Here is a 21,747-nt window from a genome sequence, read left to right as displayed (position 1 = left end):
TGTGAGAGTTAGTCAATAAGAGGCTAGAACTAATGGGCCAAGCAGTGTTTAAATGAATACAATTTGTGTGTTGTTATTTAAACAGCTCCCAACAGTGGAGCAGCGTTAAAGAAAAAACTAGATGTCAACCTCTGACTTCAGCTTGTACACGTGTACATGTATATATGTACATACACATATATAATAATTAATATAATATAATATGTAACATTGAGTTCCAGTGGACCCCCACTCTTGCTTTACTTACTGCAGGAGCAGAAAACTGAACGGGATCAATTGAGGTGACATTTGATCTTGATTGTCAACCTGATGGAACTTCAAGTCACAGAGCAGACACACCTCAGGGCGTGTCTATGAGGTTTTAGGTCTTTGGGTTTCTTATCAGGGGAAAGATGTCATTTGTCTTTCAGAGAGGAGTGGCTGAGGGTGGTACCATTTCCCCGGCACCCCAGATATAAAGAGGCAGGAGGAAACAGCGGTATGCACGATCCTGTCTTCTCTTCTTGAGGAACCAGTGTGTCTGTCCCCGGCTGCTGGCATCCTATACTGACATCACACCCTGGCTTCCTCTGCTTTCTGATGTGGATTCCACACCAGCTGCTCTCCAGGGAGCCTCCAGGCTCCCAGTGCTGAGGTACCAGGTTGTGTTGACTGAATGGTTACTGAGTTGATTGTTTTCTCGCCTGTCCATTGTGCTGACAGGCACAGGTGGACTCCCCAAACCATATGGTACAAACCAGCCTAATAGATCCGCTTTTAGCACACAGACACACAGACACAAACACACACATACTATTGGTTCCAGTTCTCTAGAGAACCTTGTCTAATACAGCTGGCTTTGAGAAAGTCTTTCTAGAAGGCTTTGGGTAAACCCCCAGCAGAAATCACCCCTGTTTACGATAGAAGCCACAAAGGAAAGGGGACAAGTTGGCACATGGACCTCTCAGCTGGTGCCACCTAACCCTGGCTGCATGTCCATCTGCCTGTGAAACACTGAAGGCAGAAGATGTCCCGTTTCTTCATCCTTGTTATTAGAACCCTAGTCACCCCATCCTTTCCTGGATCCTTAACAGTATCATAGCCCCCTGGACCCGTCACCCCCCCCCCCACACACACACACACACTGCTCAGGGTTTCAGATTGGCTTCAAACTCAGGATCCTCTTGGCTCAGTTCCCCCACTTTTCTCCAGACTACGGTCTTTGTTCATCTGTCCCAGCCACACTACCCTCCTCGACAGTTCTTAAGGTCATTAAACCTCTTTCCACCCCATCCCCGAACACTCTATACCCATTCCACCATCCCACCCCAAGGTCCTTCTCTCTCTCTCTCTCTCTCTCTCTCTCTCTCTCTCTCTCTCTCTCTCTTTTGGCAATTGCACCTCCTCTGAGGCAAAGCCCTCCCTGATCCAGAAACATCTTCCCTGGACACACACCTCTCTCACGAAAGCCTGATACCACAGCAACCTGACGATACATCTCCCAAATACACAACCAAGCGTGGATTTCACCTAGTTAGACACATGATGCCTCTTGGATCATTCTGAACTCAAAACCACTGAGTCACAATGAAAACACAACGACAATATAAAGCTAAGCCATCTTACATTTGTTTCCCAGTCTTATTTCACATGTATTAGCAATATCAGCATTTCAAAGCTGCTTCTGGGACATCTCCTACCCTAGTTGCATGTGTTGCAACAACATAATGAAGTCTGTACCCATTCACTGAGATTTTACAGGAGAGTAATAATGCATAAAAAGTCAAATTTTATATTAAATTTGTATTTTATATCGGTCTGCCAAACATCACTGCACAACAGGTGAAAGAGGGCTTATCAAATCAATGTCTCTATATAATCCTGTTAGGCCTCAGCTTTCCCATTTATAAAACAGGCAAAACGACGATCAGAGTGATTCTGTGGATCCTGTGAGACACTTGTTAATTACTTGGCTCATTTAAGTACTTCAAACATGATCCGGGGCTTAGCATGTATGAGGCCCTAGTGCAACCTTCCGCAACATAAAATACATCCACACAACGAATCATGATTGGTGGGTGTTACGTTCTGACTAGATGGGCTTTTTTGATTACCAAATAACTTCCCAAGAGCAACAGTAAAGTGAAGGTGGCAACAAAAGTTACAGCAGCAGTGACTGGAAATATGACTCAGCCAGCTGACTCTAAATCCAGACTTTTGTTTACATTAGTTGTGTCTCTATCTGCTTTCTCGCCTTGACTCAGGCTAATACAGCCAGCGCTGACCACTGTGGCATTTTATTAAAGCCCTCATTAGCACCCTCCGTTCTTAAGTTGCCTTAGTGGTGGTTCCTAAGAAGGGACAAGCAGGGTGGTAACTGTTGTTCTTCTCTTGAGTATAAAGAAGTCAAAACTTTGACCTTTTATTTCCCAGGAGGGATTTACGCAGGCATGAACAGCATCTAGCTGTCAAAGGCCCTTACAACAGACCTCTAACTAGAAACAGCCTTAATCGTGAATTCATAAAGCTCAACTAACTCAGAAACATCTACTTGAAGGGTTCCTTCTTCCAGCCACATCTTGAGCCCGGTCTAATCGCTATTGCAGGACACCACCGGCTTTCTTAACAAAAACTTCCCACATGAAGTAAACACAACATTTCACGTTCTCAGGCATCTCCCACTAAACCCGATCCTAACACCGGGGGGATTGACATCATAGTGTACTCTTTGCAGTACCCACGTCCAGAAGAACACCTTTAAAAGAAATGCTTACTGTGATTTTCCAAGTACATTTGCTATTTGGAGGGTACATTCCAGGAAAACCTTCACTGCCAATAAATCCAGACTCTCCGGTAAGAATGCCGCCACATGTGAAAACAGGTCTGGGAAAATAAAGGAGAGGACACTTAAATTGAAACACGGTCTAGCAATCTAAAGTGGTTTTCAAAAAGGTGTCCGAGCTGATATGAACGAGTTAATATTGTTTAGCAAAAATCTTGCACCAGATAAAAAGTCTGAAATCTTGCCAGCTTTTAGAATATTGAAATCATAACCCGATAATGCGTCCAAATTCATCATTAGCTTAAGACAGAGATATTCCAGTCAAAGTATTATATAAAAATTGAATGACTTAACTGGAGAGAGTGGGAGAGGTCACCGGTGAGGGACACTCTGGGAGAGTCGCATGATTTAAAAGTCGTGGTAAATATAAAGTTTGTAAGTGCCTAGATTTGGAGACAGGCCTTGCTTTCTCCCCTTTTTGGAAAGTTGAGCTTCTCCGTGCGCCCCTCCCCGCGCCCAGGGAAAGGGAAAGATAGAGGCGGCTGGAGGTGATGCGGGAGTTAGCCGTCCTCTGCCCTGGATGTTAGTGAGAACTCAGTTAAAAGAACGACTCCCTGGGTTTGCCTTAGATTGGCCGAGCGGGGAAGAAAAGAGCAGGGAAGAGGAGGGAGCACATTCGAGCGCGAGTGTGCCCTGCACCCGCACACAAACAGCGGGGAGGCAAGGCAAGGGAGAGCGAGCCGCGCCACGTGGTGACCTGGGGGCCGCAGCTCCAGCATTCGGGGGAGAGCAGGGCCGCCCCCGGTGGCGAGGTGCGGGGTCAGGGGTGCGGGAAGGGCAGGGCGGGCGTTACCTCTCTGGGGTCTGCGACCGGGCCAGCTGCGCGGCAGCCAGCAGCAGGCAGAGCGGGATGCAGGCGCTCGCGCCCCCCATGGCCGGCAGCTCACTGCGGCATCCTGCTCGGCGCCCGCAGCCAGGTACCGAGTGCGCCGCGGCCGGCGGGAGGGCCGCTTTTGAAGGCGTTCGCGGCCGACTCCACGCCTAATTTCCCCGGGGGACGCGCCCTGGCAGCCGCGGGCGGCGGCTGAATGTCCCGTTTGTTCTCCGGCGGGAGGGGCCGCGGTCTGTCCCCCGGGGCGGCCGCCGGGGAAGGGAGCCCAGCCAGCGGTACCCAGGGCCAGCCGTGGTTCTCCGGGGTGGGAGTGGGGGGTTGCCCGCAGCTTGCTTTTAAGTAAAACGCAGCAGGCCTGCTGGGGAGACCCCCACACTCCTCCTTTGTCTTCTTGGAACTGCAGCCCCAAGGGACAAGTAAAGAGATCCTTCCATAGTGGACCTCCAGCTCTCATTCTTGCTTTAAATACACACGCGCTAGAGCCTGTGTTCACGGGTCTGTAACAATGACTAGAGAGATAGTTTTGTCGGCAGATTTCCACATGTGTTTCCAAGTAAGAGATTTGTGAGTGAATTGTCATTAAATGTCAGATCCGCTCATCTCACCACCCACCTTAGCTTCTGTAAATGGTGTTTCTCCGCGGGCTTCTCTCTTATTTGAAGAGTTACCCCAACGGCTGGAAAAGGAAACTTTATTGATGAGTGAAAATATTTACACACTTTGGACGAGGGCAGTTCTAGCCTTGTACCACCGAGGCTTTGACAGAAAAACATCTTCCCTTTAGTGTGGCATCAGAGAGCCACAAAAGACCTAGAGCAGCAGAATGGACTCGATACCCATGGGAGATACAACTTAACTGTGAGGCTTTGTCAGTGTTGTTCCTTTTAAATTACTTTTTTCTTTGTAAGGAAAAAAAAATTAAGGCAATGCTTTTTATGACTCCGGTTCTGAAGCTGAAGGAACAACTCAGAGGTTAAGAGTGCTTGCCGCGCTTTCAGGGGACTCGAGGTCAGTTCCCAGAATTCATGTTAGGCAGCTCAGTTAGACACTTCAGTTCTCTGGGATTTAATACCTTCTTCTGGTTTCTATGGGTGTGAGCACACCCCCCCCCCCCACACACTAATATTTTTTAAAGACTTAATTGCTAATGAGTTTGTAATGTTAAGAACTTAACACTCTGGCAAGCAAAGACTACAGGCAGAAAGTTGGAAGCCCTCTTCAGGTTTAGATTGCATAAGCATTTTAAATAGTTTTAAAATATCTATTTTACATGTTTGGGTGTTTTGCCTGCATGTATGTCTGTGCGCCATGTGTGTGCAGTATTCAGGAAGCTAGAAAAGGACATCAGATCCCCTGGAACTGGCCAGTTGTGAGCTACCATGTGGGTGCTAGGGATTGAACCCTGTTCCTCTGGAAGAGTTGCTTGGACTCTTAATTGCTGAACCATCTCTCCAGCCCCTTCCTGCCTTATCACTGCTTTTTGTTTGTTTGCTTGTTTTGTTGTTTTTGTTTTTGTTTTAAAGCAAGGGCAAAAAAAAAAAAACTTACCAGGAATTACAACTTTAAAAAAATTCCCTAAATGTACCACACCCTGTATGACATTTTTGTAAAAGGAATTACAGAATTTGGCAGCATACATTATATTCTGAAACTTACACCCTCAACTTAGTAAAAACTTCTTTAAAAGAGCCAAGAGTAAATTAATTTGTTTATTTGATACACAGTCCCAGAATAAGCTATCAGAAAATCAAGACTTTGTAGATGATGGTTTATTAAAAAGTCACAGTTTGGGGATCTAAAGTGAAACTTCATTTTCTAGTAATGGTTTGGAGTTTTCATGCCTGAAACTATTCTGTTTGTAGGATTTTTAAAAATAAAATAAGATAAATAAGTGTTAACCATGCATAAATTGAAAACTGCTTGAGCACAAATATGCAGAATTATTTTCTTTTCTTAGTTTATAGGACAATGGCTGTGTTTGTATTCTCACTAAAAAGTAAAAGGTTCTAACATGGATCATTCTGTTGTTGACACTCACAAAAGAGATCTTACCATGTGATTTTAAAAGTCTATTAAGAACCGTGTTATTTGCTCTTAAAAACACATATTTGACCTGGAACTACAGTTCTAACCAAAATTATAAACCTGAAATGTCCTGAGATGTTTAATGTGTTAAATTTGAGACAGACTCAAGCAAGGGACCTCTGAAGGTGTGTGTCCACTTCACATGTGTGAGGTCAGTTTCTGGTGTTTTAGGATGCAATTAGGGCAAAAAGGGACAGAAGCAGAGGGAGCCATTGAGAAATCAGAAGGATGGCAGAGTGAGGGGCCAGGGGGTCTCTTCACACAAGTAGATACCCTTTCTGATGTTGCCTGGTAGCACAAAGAATCTAAGTCATGGGAACATGTACAAAACCACCAGTGAACTTACCTCTTGTAAAGTTAGCATGCATTGTGCAGAATACTAGCATCTAGTGTTTGCTGCTTCATCTCTGGTTGATTCATCAACCTTGCAAACATCTAAAATGCACCTTAAATTCCAACCCAATCACTTACAGGTCAGCATCAGCTCTATGAAAGATGGGTTGTTAGCTGGGAGTGTAGCCAAATAGACCTTTCCTCCCCTAAACTGGTTTGATCATGGAGTTTATCATAGCAACAGGATACCTGGTGTCTTAGTGTTCTTTCACTGTGAAGAGACACCATGACCACAGCAATTCTTATAAAGAAAAACTTTTAGTTTGGGTGGTTTACAGTTTCAGAGATTCAGTCCATTATCATCATGGTGGGACACATCGGTGTGCAGGCAGACATGGTGCTAGAGAGGTAGCTGAGAGTTCTACATCTTGTGCAGGCAACAGGAAGTGTTCTGAGATACTGGGTGTGGCTTTTGCATATATGAGAACCCCAAAGCCCATCCCCACAGTGACACACTTCCTCCAACAAGGACTTACCTACTCCAGCCAAGTCACACCTCCTGAGAGTGCCACTTCCTTTGGTGGCCATTTTCTTTCAAACCACCACACTGGCTTCCTCTGATTATCTTGAAAGGTGCCTCAAAACCAGTCCAGCGAGGGATTTGGATTAGGCAGAGAAGGAGGTCATGAGAGTTTCTGGACTCTCCCCTCACTGTTCCGAGCTCTACCTGGAGGAGCTCAGGTGGGCTCTGTGCTCCTACTGTACTTCATTGGTCTTCTGACTTTTAAGTCATAACGTGAGGAAGAAAGCAGGACTGGGAAGCTATCAGTGTGAACATTCTCTTTGTACAGCCTAAGCTAATGATAATATAGCATTCTTGATGTTTCTATAATATTTTTAATTCACTAGAGCTATGAAAGTGGGGATTCCTTACGTTCTTTCTGGGAAAATAAAATGGCGTAGAACTTTAAAACTACTACTACAGTGCTCAAAATATCTTTCCTGGATTCAGCTTTTTCTCTCCCCATTTAGTTTTCGTTGTTGTCATTTTTACTATTATTCTGATGCGGGGGATTGAATGTAAAACTTTATGCCCGGTAGTCAAGTGTTCTACATTGAGCAGCATAATCAGATCCCGAATTCATCTTGAGAAATAATAATATCAACATGTAAGAGCTCTGTTACCTGTGACGCTAGATACTCTATGTTCTTTCAACATTACAAGTAAAAGTTCATTTAAAAAATGTGGTTACCAGCCAGGAGTAGTGGCATGTGCCTTTGATCTCAGCACTCTAGAGGCAGAGAGGCAAGCAGAGATTTGTCAATTCAAGGCTAGTTTGGTCTACATAAAGAAATCTAGGCCAGCCAGGGCTATATAGAGAAAGACTCTCTCTATGTATTTGTGACTATATATTAGGAAGGAAAGTAAAATGTAAAGGCCAACAAATCAGCTCCCAGTCCCTATTCAGGTTTCCAAAAGAGAAATGGTTCCCAGAAGCAGGTATTGAAAGATTTCTATAATAACTTCACACTGTATCTGAGGGTTATTTTATTTCTTCTTTAATTCTAATTCTCTTGTCCTAATTGACTATAATTTCTTAGCTCTAATTTTCTGTACCAATTCTAACATTCTTATTCCTTTAAATTTATATCTTCTATATTCTTATTCCCCAACCACTACAAAACCCCAAACATATATACATCCATTCATTAGCAACTTGTCAGCAATCAAAAAGGTTACACGGTCCTATCTCAGAAACACAGGCATTCGTTGAAGATATATAACAAAAATTATCAGCTAGTTTGCAGCCAACCACAGCTGCAGCTGTGAGGAGGTTCCAGCCATCTCTTGAAGGGGCTGCCACAGGTTACAAAGGCAGAAAACTAAACCATTGAGAGCACTAAGGAAAATGCGAAATGTACGTTATTATTTTACATTTCTTAAGTGCGATTAGTAATATCTGGACATCGTTAGAAAATTAACAGCCTTCTTTTATTGTCTGAATCTCAGGACCTAAACAAAAACAGTTTACTGAATCTAAAATCTTTGCTTAAAAACTGGCACAAGATGTTAATGGTTTTTTTGAGTCAGAGTAGAGAGGTGCTGATTAAGGAAACTTGGGCAATATCAATGCTATTGATCTCTTGAAGGACTGTGATATAACAAGGACAGACACCTGCAATAACACCCTAGTTCACCATAAATCCTCTGAAGGGCTTAGATCCTACAGGGTCAAACACCTGCAACTTCATAAGTCAAATCTGTGAACGTTCTGTCTGTGATCTGTTCAGAAGGACCCTTGTTTGGCCAAGTTACTCTGTCAGTAAGGCTAATGATAGAGAACAGGTTTCTAAGTTTCCAACCACAATGTGAAGAACGTAGTCATCTTCTTGACCACCCACAGATATATGTGCCCATAAGAGTGAGATATAATCATGAGACTATATATACACACTACATGAAAATGCATGGTAGAGGGGAGATGCCACTGCTCTTATGGCACAAGCAAAATTACAGATGAAAGCAGCAGTTTTCAGAGTCAGTGGCTCTGCTGGCCTTGATGGGCAGGGCCCCTCCATCTGAGAACAATTTCTCTGGTGGATTGACATTTGAATTATCAAATGCTGTAAGCTGCACTTGTGTCATGGCCAACAAGAGCTCGTGACAAATGCTCCCAACTGTAAACTTTCCTTCCACCCTCCCAATACTCCTCCCAAAAATCCGGTGTTATAGAGAGACTGAATCGGTAATGGCTTCTTAGTCACAAACATGGCCAAGCGAGTAGTGCACAATACCCGAGAATAATGGCTAGAATTTCACCTGGCAAGTGGCCCTTTGAGAGATCCACTGACATCACTGCCACTAAAACTGACCACTAAATGCAATCACTTGAACTTACTGCTGTCACCACTGCAGCAAGCCTGTGGGATGCTTTTCTGCTCTGGGAAATTCCTGCTACCCTCTACAGAATGAAAGCTCAGCACAGGATCCACAGACCCATCTAAGGGCCTAGATGGGTACCGTCCATGTCACCTGCCTGCCTCTCAGCTCCAAGGGAGGTAGAAACTCATCACATAGGGAATGAAGCCTTGAAATCCTACACCTTTCAAAAACCAATGGACAGGCAAGAGACTAATTAACATCTGTGCTAAAGATGGATTAGGTTAATCCATGCTAGGATTAAAGTCTGCATAGCTCAATGAGCCCATCTCCTTCATGGAGGAAAAGTACCCAAAGAGGTATTTTCCTGGGTATTTCCAACGTAATGTGTTTGAAATAGAAGCAGCTGCAACCACCTGCACACGTGAGGCTGGGTCAGTCAAAGGCGGCCAGGTGAAGCTGGACTCAAAGGAGCGAGCTGCAGCTGGCTGATTTCCAATGGAGGTCCTCCACGATGGATCGCCGTCGTCATCATCATCCCTATCAGTGTCAAGGTAGTAATGATCTCTCTCTGCCTTCTGCTGAGCATCAGCGTCATGGCAGTAATGATCCCTGCCTTCTGCTGAGCATGTGCTGTCTAACAGGAACCGTGTGCGTCCTGCACGGCAACATTTCACTTGCTTTGCTTTCCTTTTTTTTTTAATGTTTATTCATTTATTTTCCTTCTCTCCCCTTTGTTGAAAACAATTTTTCTCATACAATATATCCTGATTATAGTTTCCTGTCCCTCCCCTCTGCCCAGTTCTTCCCCCACCTTCCCTCCCCTCTGGACCCACTCCTTTTGTGTCTCTCATTAGAAGTGGACAGGCTTCTAAGAAATAGCAATCAAATATATCAAAATACAAGACAATAAGATTAACTTGCTTCTATTTTCAAGTCTGTGGGGTAAGAGTGCCTGCTGTTATTTTACAGGCGGAGATTCTGGGGTCCAAAGCACTAATTAATTCGCGTAAATGAAAAGCTGAGGTTGGAACCCGGACTGACTGAAAAATCAAGCTTTTAATCAGTACTGTAAGCTAACTCATCATGACCTCTATCAGGATGCAAAATGCTCAAGGCACAGGGGGACAGTGGGTGTAAATGGACTTGCAGATGCTGTTTGTCTTCCCAGAATCTCTTCTGCAAGAAGACACCCCTCCTTGTGCTTTGTGGTTCTGGGAACACTAAGCCCATTCACTATTCCTCAGGCCCCCAGGTAGGGAATGTGACCAAGGGCTGAATGAGAGCGCTCACTCAAGGTTTTAATTATCTATTTTTGTCTCCTCTTTAATCCCCTGGAAGTAGCGTGTAAGCAAACATACATTTCCAAGACCAAACCTGAGGTCAGTATTGCAGAACAACAGACCACATAAGCCTTCCTTCTAGAGCTAGAGTTCCAAGAATTACAAAAACTCCTGAATACTCGATAGTTCTACCATGTAGTACTGAGAAGTCATGAATGGAAGATATAAGGATAATTAAAACACTACTCAAATTATGCTAACTGGTTATAGTTGCTCATGCCTGCAATCCCAGTATTCAGGAGGCAGAGGCAGTTGGATCACAGTTCAAGGCCAGCTTGGACTCCATCAAACCAAAGCCTAGAGACATAACTCAGTGATATAATGCTTGTGTGTGCAAGGCCCTGGGTTTGCAAATAACAACAGCAACAATAATAATAAAAGAAGCCAATTATGTAGACCATGAGTGGCAATAAGAAGTATGAAGTATAGAAAACAACTAGGACCACCAAATCATACCAAAATACCTCTGAATTGTCTCATTGTATTGACTTGTAGATGCAGATTTTTGGCTGTAAGAGGGATTACTGCCTGTAACACAAATCTTATTGTACAGGTGTACTTACCACCTGGGAATAGCCTCATCCTGTAATGCACAGTCAGTGAGTATTTTGTAGCTGACTAGCCTGACTGTCTCACTGGGCTCAGTATTACTCATAACCTTGACTCATAGCAAGCTAGCATTTGTCTGCAAGAAAGGCAATGCAATGGGTCCACCCAAGGTAAGGATAAGGACAGCAAAGATGAGCCACCAAGCTGGCTGGTGAGAAGAAGCCATGAGTCTAGAACAAGACATGCTCAGCGTAGCAGGAGCCATTATCCCAGATTCTCTCTCAGCCATTCCTCCTCACTCACTGGTTCTAGAAGATCTGGGCAGACCACACCAAGGAATGAAATCAAATTGGCTTTTCAGCTTTGTATGGGGGGGGGGCAGTTTCTTAAGTAACAATATCCTTCAGTGTAAAGGAAATAACCTCTGTCTTAGGGTATCTATTGCTGTGAAGAGACGCCATGACCACAGCAACTCTTATGTATAAAGGAGATCATTTAATTGAGGTGGTAGCTAATAGTTTTAGAGGTTTAGTTCATTATCCTCATGACAGGGAACATGCTACCTGGGAGTATGGCTTCGTGCTGGTAGACATAGTGCTGGAGCTGAGAGTTCTACATCTTGATTGGCAGGCAACAGGAAGTGGTCTGTTTCACTGGGTGTGACTTGAACATATATGAGCCCTTAAAGCCCGCCTCCACAGTGACACACTTCCTCTAATAAGACCACACCTACTCCAACAACCGCCACTCCTCCTAATAGTGTCACTCCCTTCAGGGGCCACTTTCTTTCAAACCAGCACATCTGTTCATTATGTAAAATCTGGAAATTAAAAAGAAAGGAAGGGAGAAAGAAAGAAAAAGAGAGAGAGAGAGGGGGAGGGAATGAGGGAGGGAGGAGGAAGGGAGGGAGGGAGGAAGGGAGAAAGAAAGGACACTAGTGCCACATTGGCCCATTTACTCCATCCTCTCTAACGTGCTATTTGGAGAACTTCTTTGTCATCAAGGGCACAGTAGACAATTAGAGAATCTGGCCATTTCACATGGAAAAACATAGCATTCATTGCTCCCTGAACACCTGGAGTGAAAGAACCCTTTGAGCCTGGATTGTTATTACCTTGAAAGACTGTTTTAGTGCTATCATTTATGAAAAAGTAGGATCACAAAAGAGGTATTATCCAAATAAACGTTCTACAGAAACAAAGGGACTGGAGGGGTGAGACTGAGTAACTATGGGCTGCTTTCTAATTTAGAACTTGAGAGAGAAGCCCTACAGAGTTTACACACATGTGTCCTTACATATATTCACATATAAAATTACGCTTATGAATATAGTCACGAATCCACAATATCAATAAAACTGGCTTAAAGCCTAAGTCAACTCCTTTGCTCTGAGAATTCTGAAAATATTTTACAGTCTTGTGAAAGCTGGTGACATAATCCCAACCAAAAACTTCATTTTTCCTGTGAAAGGAGAACTTTGAATACACATTTTTGCTAAGATAATTGCAGAAGAAGATACAGGAGAGGAGAGCATCATTCTCAACACGGGAACACATTACGCCATGGCAACACACTCGAATATTAGCATAAGCTTACCACGGGCATTAAATGGTTGCTTTTTTTAACCCCAGTGCTAGCCTTGCCTGTTTGACTGAACTTAATTAGAATATGCTTCGTGCTTGACTCTTTTCTTTCCTCTCAGGGATATTAGGATTGATGCTTCTGAGCTGGGCAATGTTGGCCAGACACTAGTAATAGCAATCTCCTGACCTCCTGCTCTGGGCTAACCGCACAAATGGGAAGTGCCCTAAGCAGACACACCACCTCTGTGCCTGGAGTTGGCGTTGGCTCTGTTTCATTGGTTGGCAATGTTTCATGGCAGTGTCTAGACGCTTTGTTGTTGCTGCTGTTATTGCTGCTTCATTTTCCTTTTATTTTTTTGTGGCATATTTAGGTCTTATTTGTAAGTATTGAATATTTTGTGAAAAATATTAGGCATATCAAGGCATATTTTGTGTATTATGTCCTGAACATTTCATTCATGCATATGTAAATCGAGATGGAGGGATGAATGTGTCTGTGTACTTGTTTGTCTCCCAGACAGTTCTAGAAACACACATTTTGGGATGCTCCTTTTCTAAATTTCAAATCAAGTCTGCTCATCTGCCTGCAGATTTTCTATTCAAATTGTTTTTTTTTTTTTTTAACATTTACTAACAATTGAGTAGATTTCAGTCCAGGCTAATCCAAATCTTTCTTCATTCCTTCTCTCCTTCCCTCAGTCCCCCAGTCCCTCTCTCCCTCCTTCCTTCCTTCCTTCTCTCTCTTTTCCCTCTCTCCCTTCCTTCTGTTTTTCCTGTTATTAGGAGCCTGCTCAATGCCAAATGCAACAGCAGGCCCTGGAGATCCAGCATGCGCAGCAGAGTCTGGTTCCCACACTCCTTGTTGAGAATGCTTCTAAGCCTGTATTTTAGGACCTGAGGAGATGGCGCAGTCAGTAACACGCTGGCCTCTCAAGCATGAGGATCTAAGTTTAAACCCCAGCACCCATGTAAAGAGCCAGACATAACCACACACACAGGAAGGGCCCCAAACTCGATGGCTCACCAGTCCAGCCTAATCGACACACTCCAGGCCAATAAGAAACCCAGTCTCAAAAAAGGAGGTAAAGGATATTCCTGAGGAAGAGACCCAAGTTTCTCCTTTGGCCTCTACAAACACTTCCATCTTTGCTGCCTCCTGCTTTTAAAAGAGGGATTTAATGTTTGAAGAGTCTCATTCATTTTGTAATTTGTGGGTTTGGTCCTCTGAGTAGAAAACACCAAGACAGAATTAGACCTGCAAGATAATGCCTCTAAGAGATCCTTAATGTGGGATTCCCTTCTGTATGCTGTGAATACTATCAATGAATGAAGAAACTGCTTTGGCCTATAGCAAGACAGTACTTAGCTAGGCCAGGAAAATGAAACTGAATGCTGGGAGAAAGAAGGCAGAGTCAGAGAGAAGCCATGGAGCCCCGACAGAGACAGATGCCTGAACTTTACCCTGTAAGTCACAGCCTCGTGGTGATACACAAATTACTGGAGATGGGTTAGTTTAAGATATGGGTTAGCCAGAAATAAGCTTAAGCTATTGGCCAAATAGTATTGCAACTAATATGGTTTCTGTGTGATTATTTCGGGGCTGAGCAGACGAGAATAAACAAGTGGCCTCCTACTACAGAGCCTGAGACTATGAGAAATCTGACCTCAGCCTGGAGTCAGGGGAATGAAGGGGATCAGAGCTCCAGACTCTACTGCAGCCTAAGTAATAGTTTGGCCCCAGCAGTGAAGAACTTTAGCAAGAAGATGGCCCAGTGACAGGGAGGCTGTGAAGGGTACTGCTGATCGCAGATAGAAAGCATCCTAGGGGAGGGTGAGTCTACCATTGGCATACCTGAAGTTGTTGATCCAGTGTGTGGTGGGCAGGACTGCCAGTCAATGACAGCCCTTACAGCAGATTTATTTTTCTTGGAAGGAGAACTATGGGATTCACTGGCAGATGCTAGCGTTCCATCCTAACAGGTAACTTTGCTTTCCATGCCTTGGGATAGGTAGGGGTGGAGGAAATGGGGCAGTACCTTACTGCGGCCCTGAGGACTGCAGGTATCAGGACTCCAGTGTCCCAGGTCTCCCTCCCGCCATCTATGCTCTCTGCCTCACTAGGAAGGTCTCAACATTAAAAGTATAACAGAGCTTGTAGGGAGGGCTGGTGGGGGGGGGGGCTCGTCTCAGGTGCCTGGAAAGTCACCTCCCTGTTTACTTTTGCTCTATAGCAATCACCTACCAGGAGTCACACACAGAAGACACCTTTATCACCTGCCTCCTCCAACTGCTCAGGTTGTGTCCTTGAGTCTCAAATCTAGGGACAACCTTGGGTTACCTTTTCTTATTTTTTTAAAAAACGTAAGTTATAAACACCCAGTCTTCACTACCAGTAAAAACAAGAGTTGAAATAGAAAAAAGAGAGACTATTCTCTTTAACATGTCTGGTGACAGGACCCTAGACTCGGTGGCTTTTAAACAGCAAACTTTTGTTTCTCATAGCTCTAGACTCTGGGAAGTTTGGATCAAGGTTCTCAAAGTGTGCGGATGCCAACTGATTCTCACGGGTGCCACTTTCCCAGTGTCTTTGTTTGGTAGAAGGAGCAAAGCAATTGACCTGATCTTGTAGATCAGGCACTAATCCCAGTCCTGAGCTCCATTCCTTATTGCCCTATCACCCTCAAAAAGACCCATCCCCCTAAGCCCAGCCCCTGCAGAGGTTGGCATTTTCACTTCTAAATTTTGAGGGGGACACAAACATTGAGATTATAGGACCACACAAGAAAAAGGAACTTGAAAACTACAAGGCCGTGTGACTAGTTCCAGAATGATTATAAGCGACCCACATATGACTGAACCCATCCTAGGGTTACCCTCTTGTCAAAGAATTCTAGCAAGTTTGAAAACATCTTGAATATCTCCATCAGCAGTATAATAGACAAATAACTCCACCTTTAACATTATTACTGCCAAGAGAATTTGGAATTAAGAAAAATTAACTATTTAAAGCAAAACAACAAGCAAACAAAACAAACCATTAAGAATGCAAGTAGGGCGTGCTCGAAGATCTGGTAGTTGGGGGCAGTGAAGCCTGTAGGCACTCCTACTCCCAGGGAGATTCTAGCGAGGTATAGTGTAGGCAGGAGTTTCTTTCCCGTGACCCACTCCTAATAATCACCCAGAGTAATCACCCAGAGGCCTAATATTAATTATAAATAGCTCAGGCTAGTTACTAGCTAACTCTTACATTTTAAATTAACCCATATTTCTTATCTACATTTTGCCATGTGGCTTGGTACCTTTTCTTAGTACGGCATGCCCATCTTGCTGTGTCTGCTCACAATTCCTCTGACTCTACCCTTCTTCTTCCTAGCATCCTCCTCCTAGTCTGACTCTCCTACCTAATCTCTTCCAGCCCAGCTATAGGCCGGTTACTTCTTTATTAACCAATGAGTATAATACATATTCACAGTGTACAGGAGGATTATTCCACAATAGTATAGCAGTATAACAGAGACTGGGTTTGGCAAACATGGGCATAGAGAGGGGAGACGTCAGTGGCAGGGAAGAAGAGAGAAAGAACACACCCTAGCTGATGGGAGCCTTTCAAGATGTCAGGTGTTCACTGGCTCCGTCCAGAAACAAAGTCAAGCTTCACAATTGTGGGAATGAAGAGGAAACCTTCGGGGGCACTGCTTATGGGCATGATGGGCAGAAACAGGTCCTCTTGGAGCATTTGAGTGATGCTAGTCACTTAGAGCATGCAGGGTGGAACTGCTTCAGAGTCCTGGGCACAGCAGATGTAGTGTTGACCCAGAGGCTGACTGTCGACTCTTTTTCGAAAGAACAGTTCCCAGATCGCCCATCTAGACTCTTAGCCTGAATCAATCCGGCTGAATGTCTCTGGGTGTTATTCCACCGTGGGGCTCCCAGGATTGGGAACAGGAAATCCTGCACTGATTTTTGTAGTAACTATTGCTCAACTCTGCTCTCAGGTAGGGTACTCAATGGCACATGGCTGAACTGAATGTCACTGAATCTCTCTGTCTCCTTCCCAACATGGCCATATTGAATAAATCTCACTGTTTTTACTATTGATTCGGATGTTTTAATTGGTTTATTGAGTACAGGTGGCTGAACTTTACTTCTTGGGGTAAAGACTGGTAACCCATGTTCAGTAATAGTCATCTCTAGGGGGAAAAAACTGAAGAAGTCAGTGAAGTTGATGAGTAGCTTTCGAGTATTTTGTACATTTTTACTCATTAACTGAATTAGTTTATTAAATGCAATTTTTCTCTTCATTAACATGAGAAACTGTGTGGTAGAGTAAACATGACCACTAGCAGAATAAGATTACATTAATAGATGTAGAAAGAAAAAATTTCATACATCAGATGATTTTCTAAAATTGTTCTCAAGACCTTCTTTGTAAATAGACCCGATTAAGTGCTGTGTCTTGATGTCCTCATTGTGCTGACATTTCCTGTTTCCTAAATCAGAATGTAGCCAACTCTAAGCCTTGGGCTAGTCATTAAAAATAACGAGAACATGATTTTATTACCTCTTCAATGGGATAATAAAACCACAACTCCTGGTTATATCTTAAGGCTAGAATAAAGATTACCTGAAGAAAGACTAAAATTAGACTATATCATCTTATGTTCAACTCCATGCTCCTTTTCTGATAAACTGAAGCTTAACAGAGAAATGACACAAACACCTATAAGGAAAGCTAAAGTGAATTGGCTTTCATAACTTAAAGACGAATCTTGGTTTCCTGTTGGAGACCAGTTTGGACAAAAATACCACTTACCAGGGTAAGGGCATGGGGGTTAGAAAAATAGCAAAGAGAACAAAGATGGAAGTTAAAATAATAAAACAGAAAACATAGTATAGTACTGGAAGGGAGTTCCAGTGAATACTGATATTCCTGCGTTTAATTTTGCATACACTTTTATATCCCAATACAACATGGGGAAGACAAAAGACTGCTTTAACATGATACAAAGGACAACTAGAACAGTTATTTGTTTCAATATTTTGAGCCATCAAGCCATTAATCTATGAGAAAAATATCCTATTGTTTAGGCAGTGAACCCATCCTAGACCAAGTATCCTAAAGGCAGCCACTTCCAAGGTCAAACCTCCTTTTTCAAAAGCATGCTTGAATATGCTGACCATTGGTCAGGGTGCAGTGGATCTACCTGTATGGGTCATCTTAATGTCAAAAAGACCAAGTAACCACACCCTCGGTCAGGATGTGTAGCCACACTTGCTGTCAACAACTCTGAACAAGTTAAAACTCTCTGACCTTCAGGCTCACATTTTTGGGCCTTCACAGTTCCAATGATGTCACTGGAACCTAGCCAGTCTCTCACCTTTGTTCCTTTCCTGTTGGTTCGTTTCAAGTTTCATTTCAAGTTACTGCTCCACCAGTTCACAAGATGTTTGCAGCAGCAACAAACTTCAAGTCTATTGGATAAGAAGTAGTTATTGGAAGACCGCCCCCCAAACTAGCAGCAGGTGGTATCACAGAGCCTGGAAATCCTCTCCCCCCACACTATAAGGAAGCAATGATGAGTCCTGTAGAATGCTGAACTTAACTGAGTAAGCACGGGGATATCGTTGGTGGAACCAAGCATTTGGCCAAAGTTTGGGACCTAACATAGAAAAATACTCAGTAGCTCTTCGGGTTGTATTGAATGACTTGACTATCTGGTGGGCAAGAATTTAATTTCAGAAGGAATTAAAGGCCGGAAAACTTGCAGAAACTGGTAGGTGTTGACTTTCTTCTACAGATGGCCAGTCACGGTGGCTCTGTGCAAATCAATTAGAAGAGAGTTACAGATTAAACAAAGCCAAAAGACAGATGAAGAAAGGAGAGAGTAGAGCAACCCCTGAAATCAACAATGTCATTGACTAAGCAATAGAGTTTTTCAGACAGAACATTGTGATATCCATTGACTTTGTGGGTGGCTTTTGTCAGGCCTCACATCTTATGGACTTGAAGGCTCTGTCCTAGTGGATTCACCTGTAAGAAGAGAAGGGTTGGCCTCGGGGTGATCATCTCTAATAACATCTGTCATCAGAGTCCCCAGAGCAAGAAACAACAGTGAGTGGGGTAATAGCAATGACAACAGCTTAGCATTTTGCCACCAGAAGCTTGGCAAGCTGGTGTCTGCTGGAGGACAACCTGGGAGGCGTGTGAACAACAGCATCCTTGAACAAAGCGTGGCTTTTGCAATGTTTAAAAAATTACATTTGTTTCTAAACTAGCCTATACATACGTCAGTAGCTTCATAGTTTGTAATAGGTGACTTGTCTGTCTGTTGTATAAGAACTTAATTCCACAAGGCTGATCGCCTATAAATATCATCAATAGATACAAATATGGAGAGAGAAAAAAGCTACTGTGTGTACTTCCCAATGGAATATTATTTTTATTTAAATGGTTCTACTTTGTGCTTTACTGTACAGTGCCAGTAATTAAAACCTAGTCTCGTAGCTTCAATTTTAGAGCTGACTTTTTAAAAGATGTGTTTGCAATAAACTGAAGAATTGTGGTGTCCTTTTGTGGGAGGCCTTAGAAACAATAAAATTATTAAGATGTTAAACTCTTCCAATGAACTGATCTTTAGGTTGTTTTCTCCTGTATCTTACTTTGCTTATATAAAATCTTTACATTAAAGAAGGTGCTTGTAAGAAAATACCATGCTTATAGTGACTTTTTTTCCTCTGATGTTTATGGCTTTAAAAATATTTCCTTGTATGTTCTCATTTTCCAGATTTGTTTTGTTTATTTATTCCAACAGCCTGGAAAGAACTAGTTATTTTGGGAGTACACATTGTTTGTTTGTTTGTTTTAACCAATTTTACCCTTCCCATTTATATGTTTATGAACCTCAAATACATCTTGCTTTTAGTCCTAAAAAATTCCTAATTTTTATTTTGGCCACTTCTTCACCAAGCAGTACAGATTGCTTTTAAAATACTTAAACATGTTGGGCAGTGGTGGTACACACCTCTAATCCCAGCACTCGGTAGGCAGAGGCAGGCAGATCTCTGTGAGTTCGAGGCAAGCCTGTTCTATAGAGTGAGTTCCAGAATGGGCTCCAGAGCTATAAGGAAACCCTGTCTTGAAAAACAAAAACACATAGAAAAAAGAAACTTAAACATATAATATGAATTTGCATGTGAAAAATTGTGATTTTTCTGTGTAATCATAAAATTGTTGCAGAAATAGAACTAACTTCTAGACTGAGTATGTGATGTAAGAACTGGGGCTCTCGGGTGCTAGTAGTTTGAGCGTCCAAACGTTGTTTGAACACTAGACCAATTTGCTTGTTTCTCAGAGCCAGCATCTTGCTTGCCCAGGGCCTCCTTTGTCCAAGAACGTTCAGTATTGTTAGTCTTGCCTGAGAGTTCTAGGTCGGCATTAGGGAAAACAGCTGTGTGGACTAGAGTCATCAGACCAGAAAGACTGCAGCTTTTCTGACTATGGCCCTTTATTAGGAAGTCCTCATGGGGCATTTCGTAGTTTTGATATCAGTTATAAGATGCAGGCTTTTACTGTGTTAAATGCCTTTATATCGAATGTGGGAGTGATTTTTATTTTCTTCATTTATTTTCATTAGTACCTCAAATATAATGCTAAATAAAATCAGTTTCTTAATATAAAGCAATAATTATCATTTTCCTGAACCACATCCCCTTTTATTGGCTCTATTTGGATGCTGCTCCATCCCTATCCTAGTTCTTGTGGCCAAAAGTGACAATCTTCAGTGACAGCAATCACCGGACAGATGTGCAGCTTGCCTAGAATAAGAGGCTGACTGCTCAGCTCTAGATGGGACATCTATCCATGGCCTAACGCCCCCACTACCATCACCATGGATCAGGGAGCGTGGTGGAAGATGAGGTGGGAAGAATGTAAGCCGGAGGCTGGGGAGGAGGGCTGTGACGTGCTGTCTTCTGGAGAGGTAGGCCACTCTCACCTCGTGAATTCACAGCAGTTGGAGTGACCTGTATAATTTCAGGTCAGTCAAAATGCCAGCACCTACAGGGCAGACAGCCTCCAGGCTACATGTTGCTTATTGAGGCCTGACTGGCAGTTGATAACTTCATGGGGAGTGTAAAATAGAGACTGCTCATTTGTTTCCTGACCGCCCAGACCCGAATAATCACATAGAAACAATATTAATTACAATGCTGCTCGGCCAACAGCCTAGGCGTGTTCCTACCTAAGCTCTTATATCTGAAATTAACCCGTTTCTATTATTTTGTGTTGTCACGAGGCTGGGGCCTACTGGTAAGGTTCCATCCAGCGTCTGTCTCCTTCGGCCGCTACACAGTGTCCCTTTGACACCACCTACTCTCTTTCTCCATCTCTGCTTGGATTTCCCCACCTGGCTTTACTCTGCTAAATCATTGGTCAGAACAGCTTTAGTCATTAGCCAATAAAGCACCACATATACAGAAGGACTTCCCACATCAGGGAGGGATAGTACATATGGACCAGCACAAACTGGATTTTTGGGCTATTAAAAACTAGTATACAGTTTGAGTTGGGGGTGTGTTGGGGAGGAGAGTTAGAGTTCGTGAGAGAAATGAGAGGACAGCTATGATTCTATTTCGTCATAGGCATGGATGAAATTCTCAGGTAGGCATGTATGAGATTCTCAAGAATAAAATTTTAGCTAACAACAATAAAAAGTGGCATTCTTTCTAAATGTCAGTAATTGTGGCTTCAGTCACACTGCCAGGTAACAAGCCAAGTGCTGAACAAACCCCACCATAATTTTAAGATTTGGGAGAGCAGAGTTGGTGACAGCCCTGAGAAGAATCTTGCTATATTTACCTGAAGGAAATATAAGGACTATGTGACGTACAACAGGTGTCATTTACATAAATGAAGCTCCTAATACCTCAGGCCATACAAGGGTGGTGTCTGTGGGTCTCCTCAGGAATCATATGTGGATGGTCTGAACGGTTCATCTAGCATTTAAATGGCATTCACCGGCTTTGACCCTCTCCACCCTTTGCCACAGTGGCCTGTGGTGTTTCAGTGGCTGTCAAGACCAGTGCTGTTGCTGGGTCTCCAACGTCCTCCAGAGGCTGAATAGACATTACACATCACAGGAAGGACCAACTCCCACAGTGTCTCTCCCTGCTGCTCCCAAAGGCTTGCACTCGAGACCCAGGCCCTCTGCTCCCACTGCTGGAACCCACTGAAAGATCGGATAAAGGGAACCCAGTGTTGTGGGCACAAGCGACAGGTGGGGCTGTTGTTTGTGTGGTAGAATCAAGGGTGTGGAGATGGG

General features: G+C 43.3%; 1 protein-coding gene and 1 pseudogene across 2 annotated transcripts in view; one reads left to right on the top strand and one right to left on the bottom strand.

Annotated features, from left to right (window-relative positions):
• Pcolce2 (procollagen C-endopeptidase enhancer 2) overlaps nucleotides 1-4,441 on the bottom strand; it is a 46,878-nt gene extending 42,437 nt beyond the window's left edge. Inside the window, exons 1-2 of one of the 2 annotated variants that reach the window (XM_048452518.2) lie at nucleotides 4,266-4,441; nucleotides 2,754-2,862 (exon numbers count right to left, since the gene is read on the bottom strand). In XM_048452518.2, the coding sequence (XP_048308475.1) occupies nucleotides 2,754-2,862; nucleotides 4,266-4,426 (270 nt within the window). In that variant the 5' untranslated portion in view covers nucleotides 4,427-4,441. Of the gene's footprint in view, nucleotides 1-2,753; nucleotides 2,863-3,614; nucleotides 3,773-4,265 lie in introns of those variants that run through there. The other variant, XM_048452519.3, reaches the window with a different exon arrangement.
• Nucleotides 4,442-14,451: 10,010 nt separating this feature from the next.
• On the top strand, nucleotides 14,452-19,146 carry LOC146894638 (FUN14 domain-containing protein 1 pseudogene; annotated as a pseudogene).
• Nucleotides 19,147-21,747: the final 2,601 nt, after the last annotated feature.

This window comes from Myodes glareolus, chromosome 4 (genome assembly GCF_982192425.1).
Source record: "Myodes glareolus chromosome 4, mMyoGla1.1, whole genome shotgun sequence".
Lineage (NCBI taxonomy): Eukaryota > Metazoa > Chordata > Mammalia > Rodentia > Cricetidae > Myodes > Myodes glareolus.
This window is presented reverse-complemented; position numbering and strand designations above follow the sequence as displayed.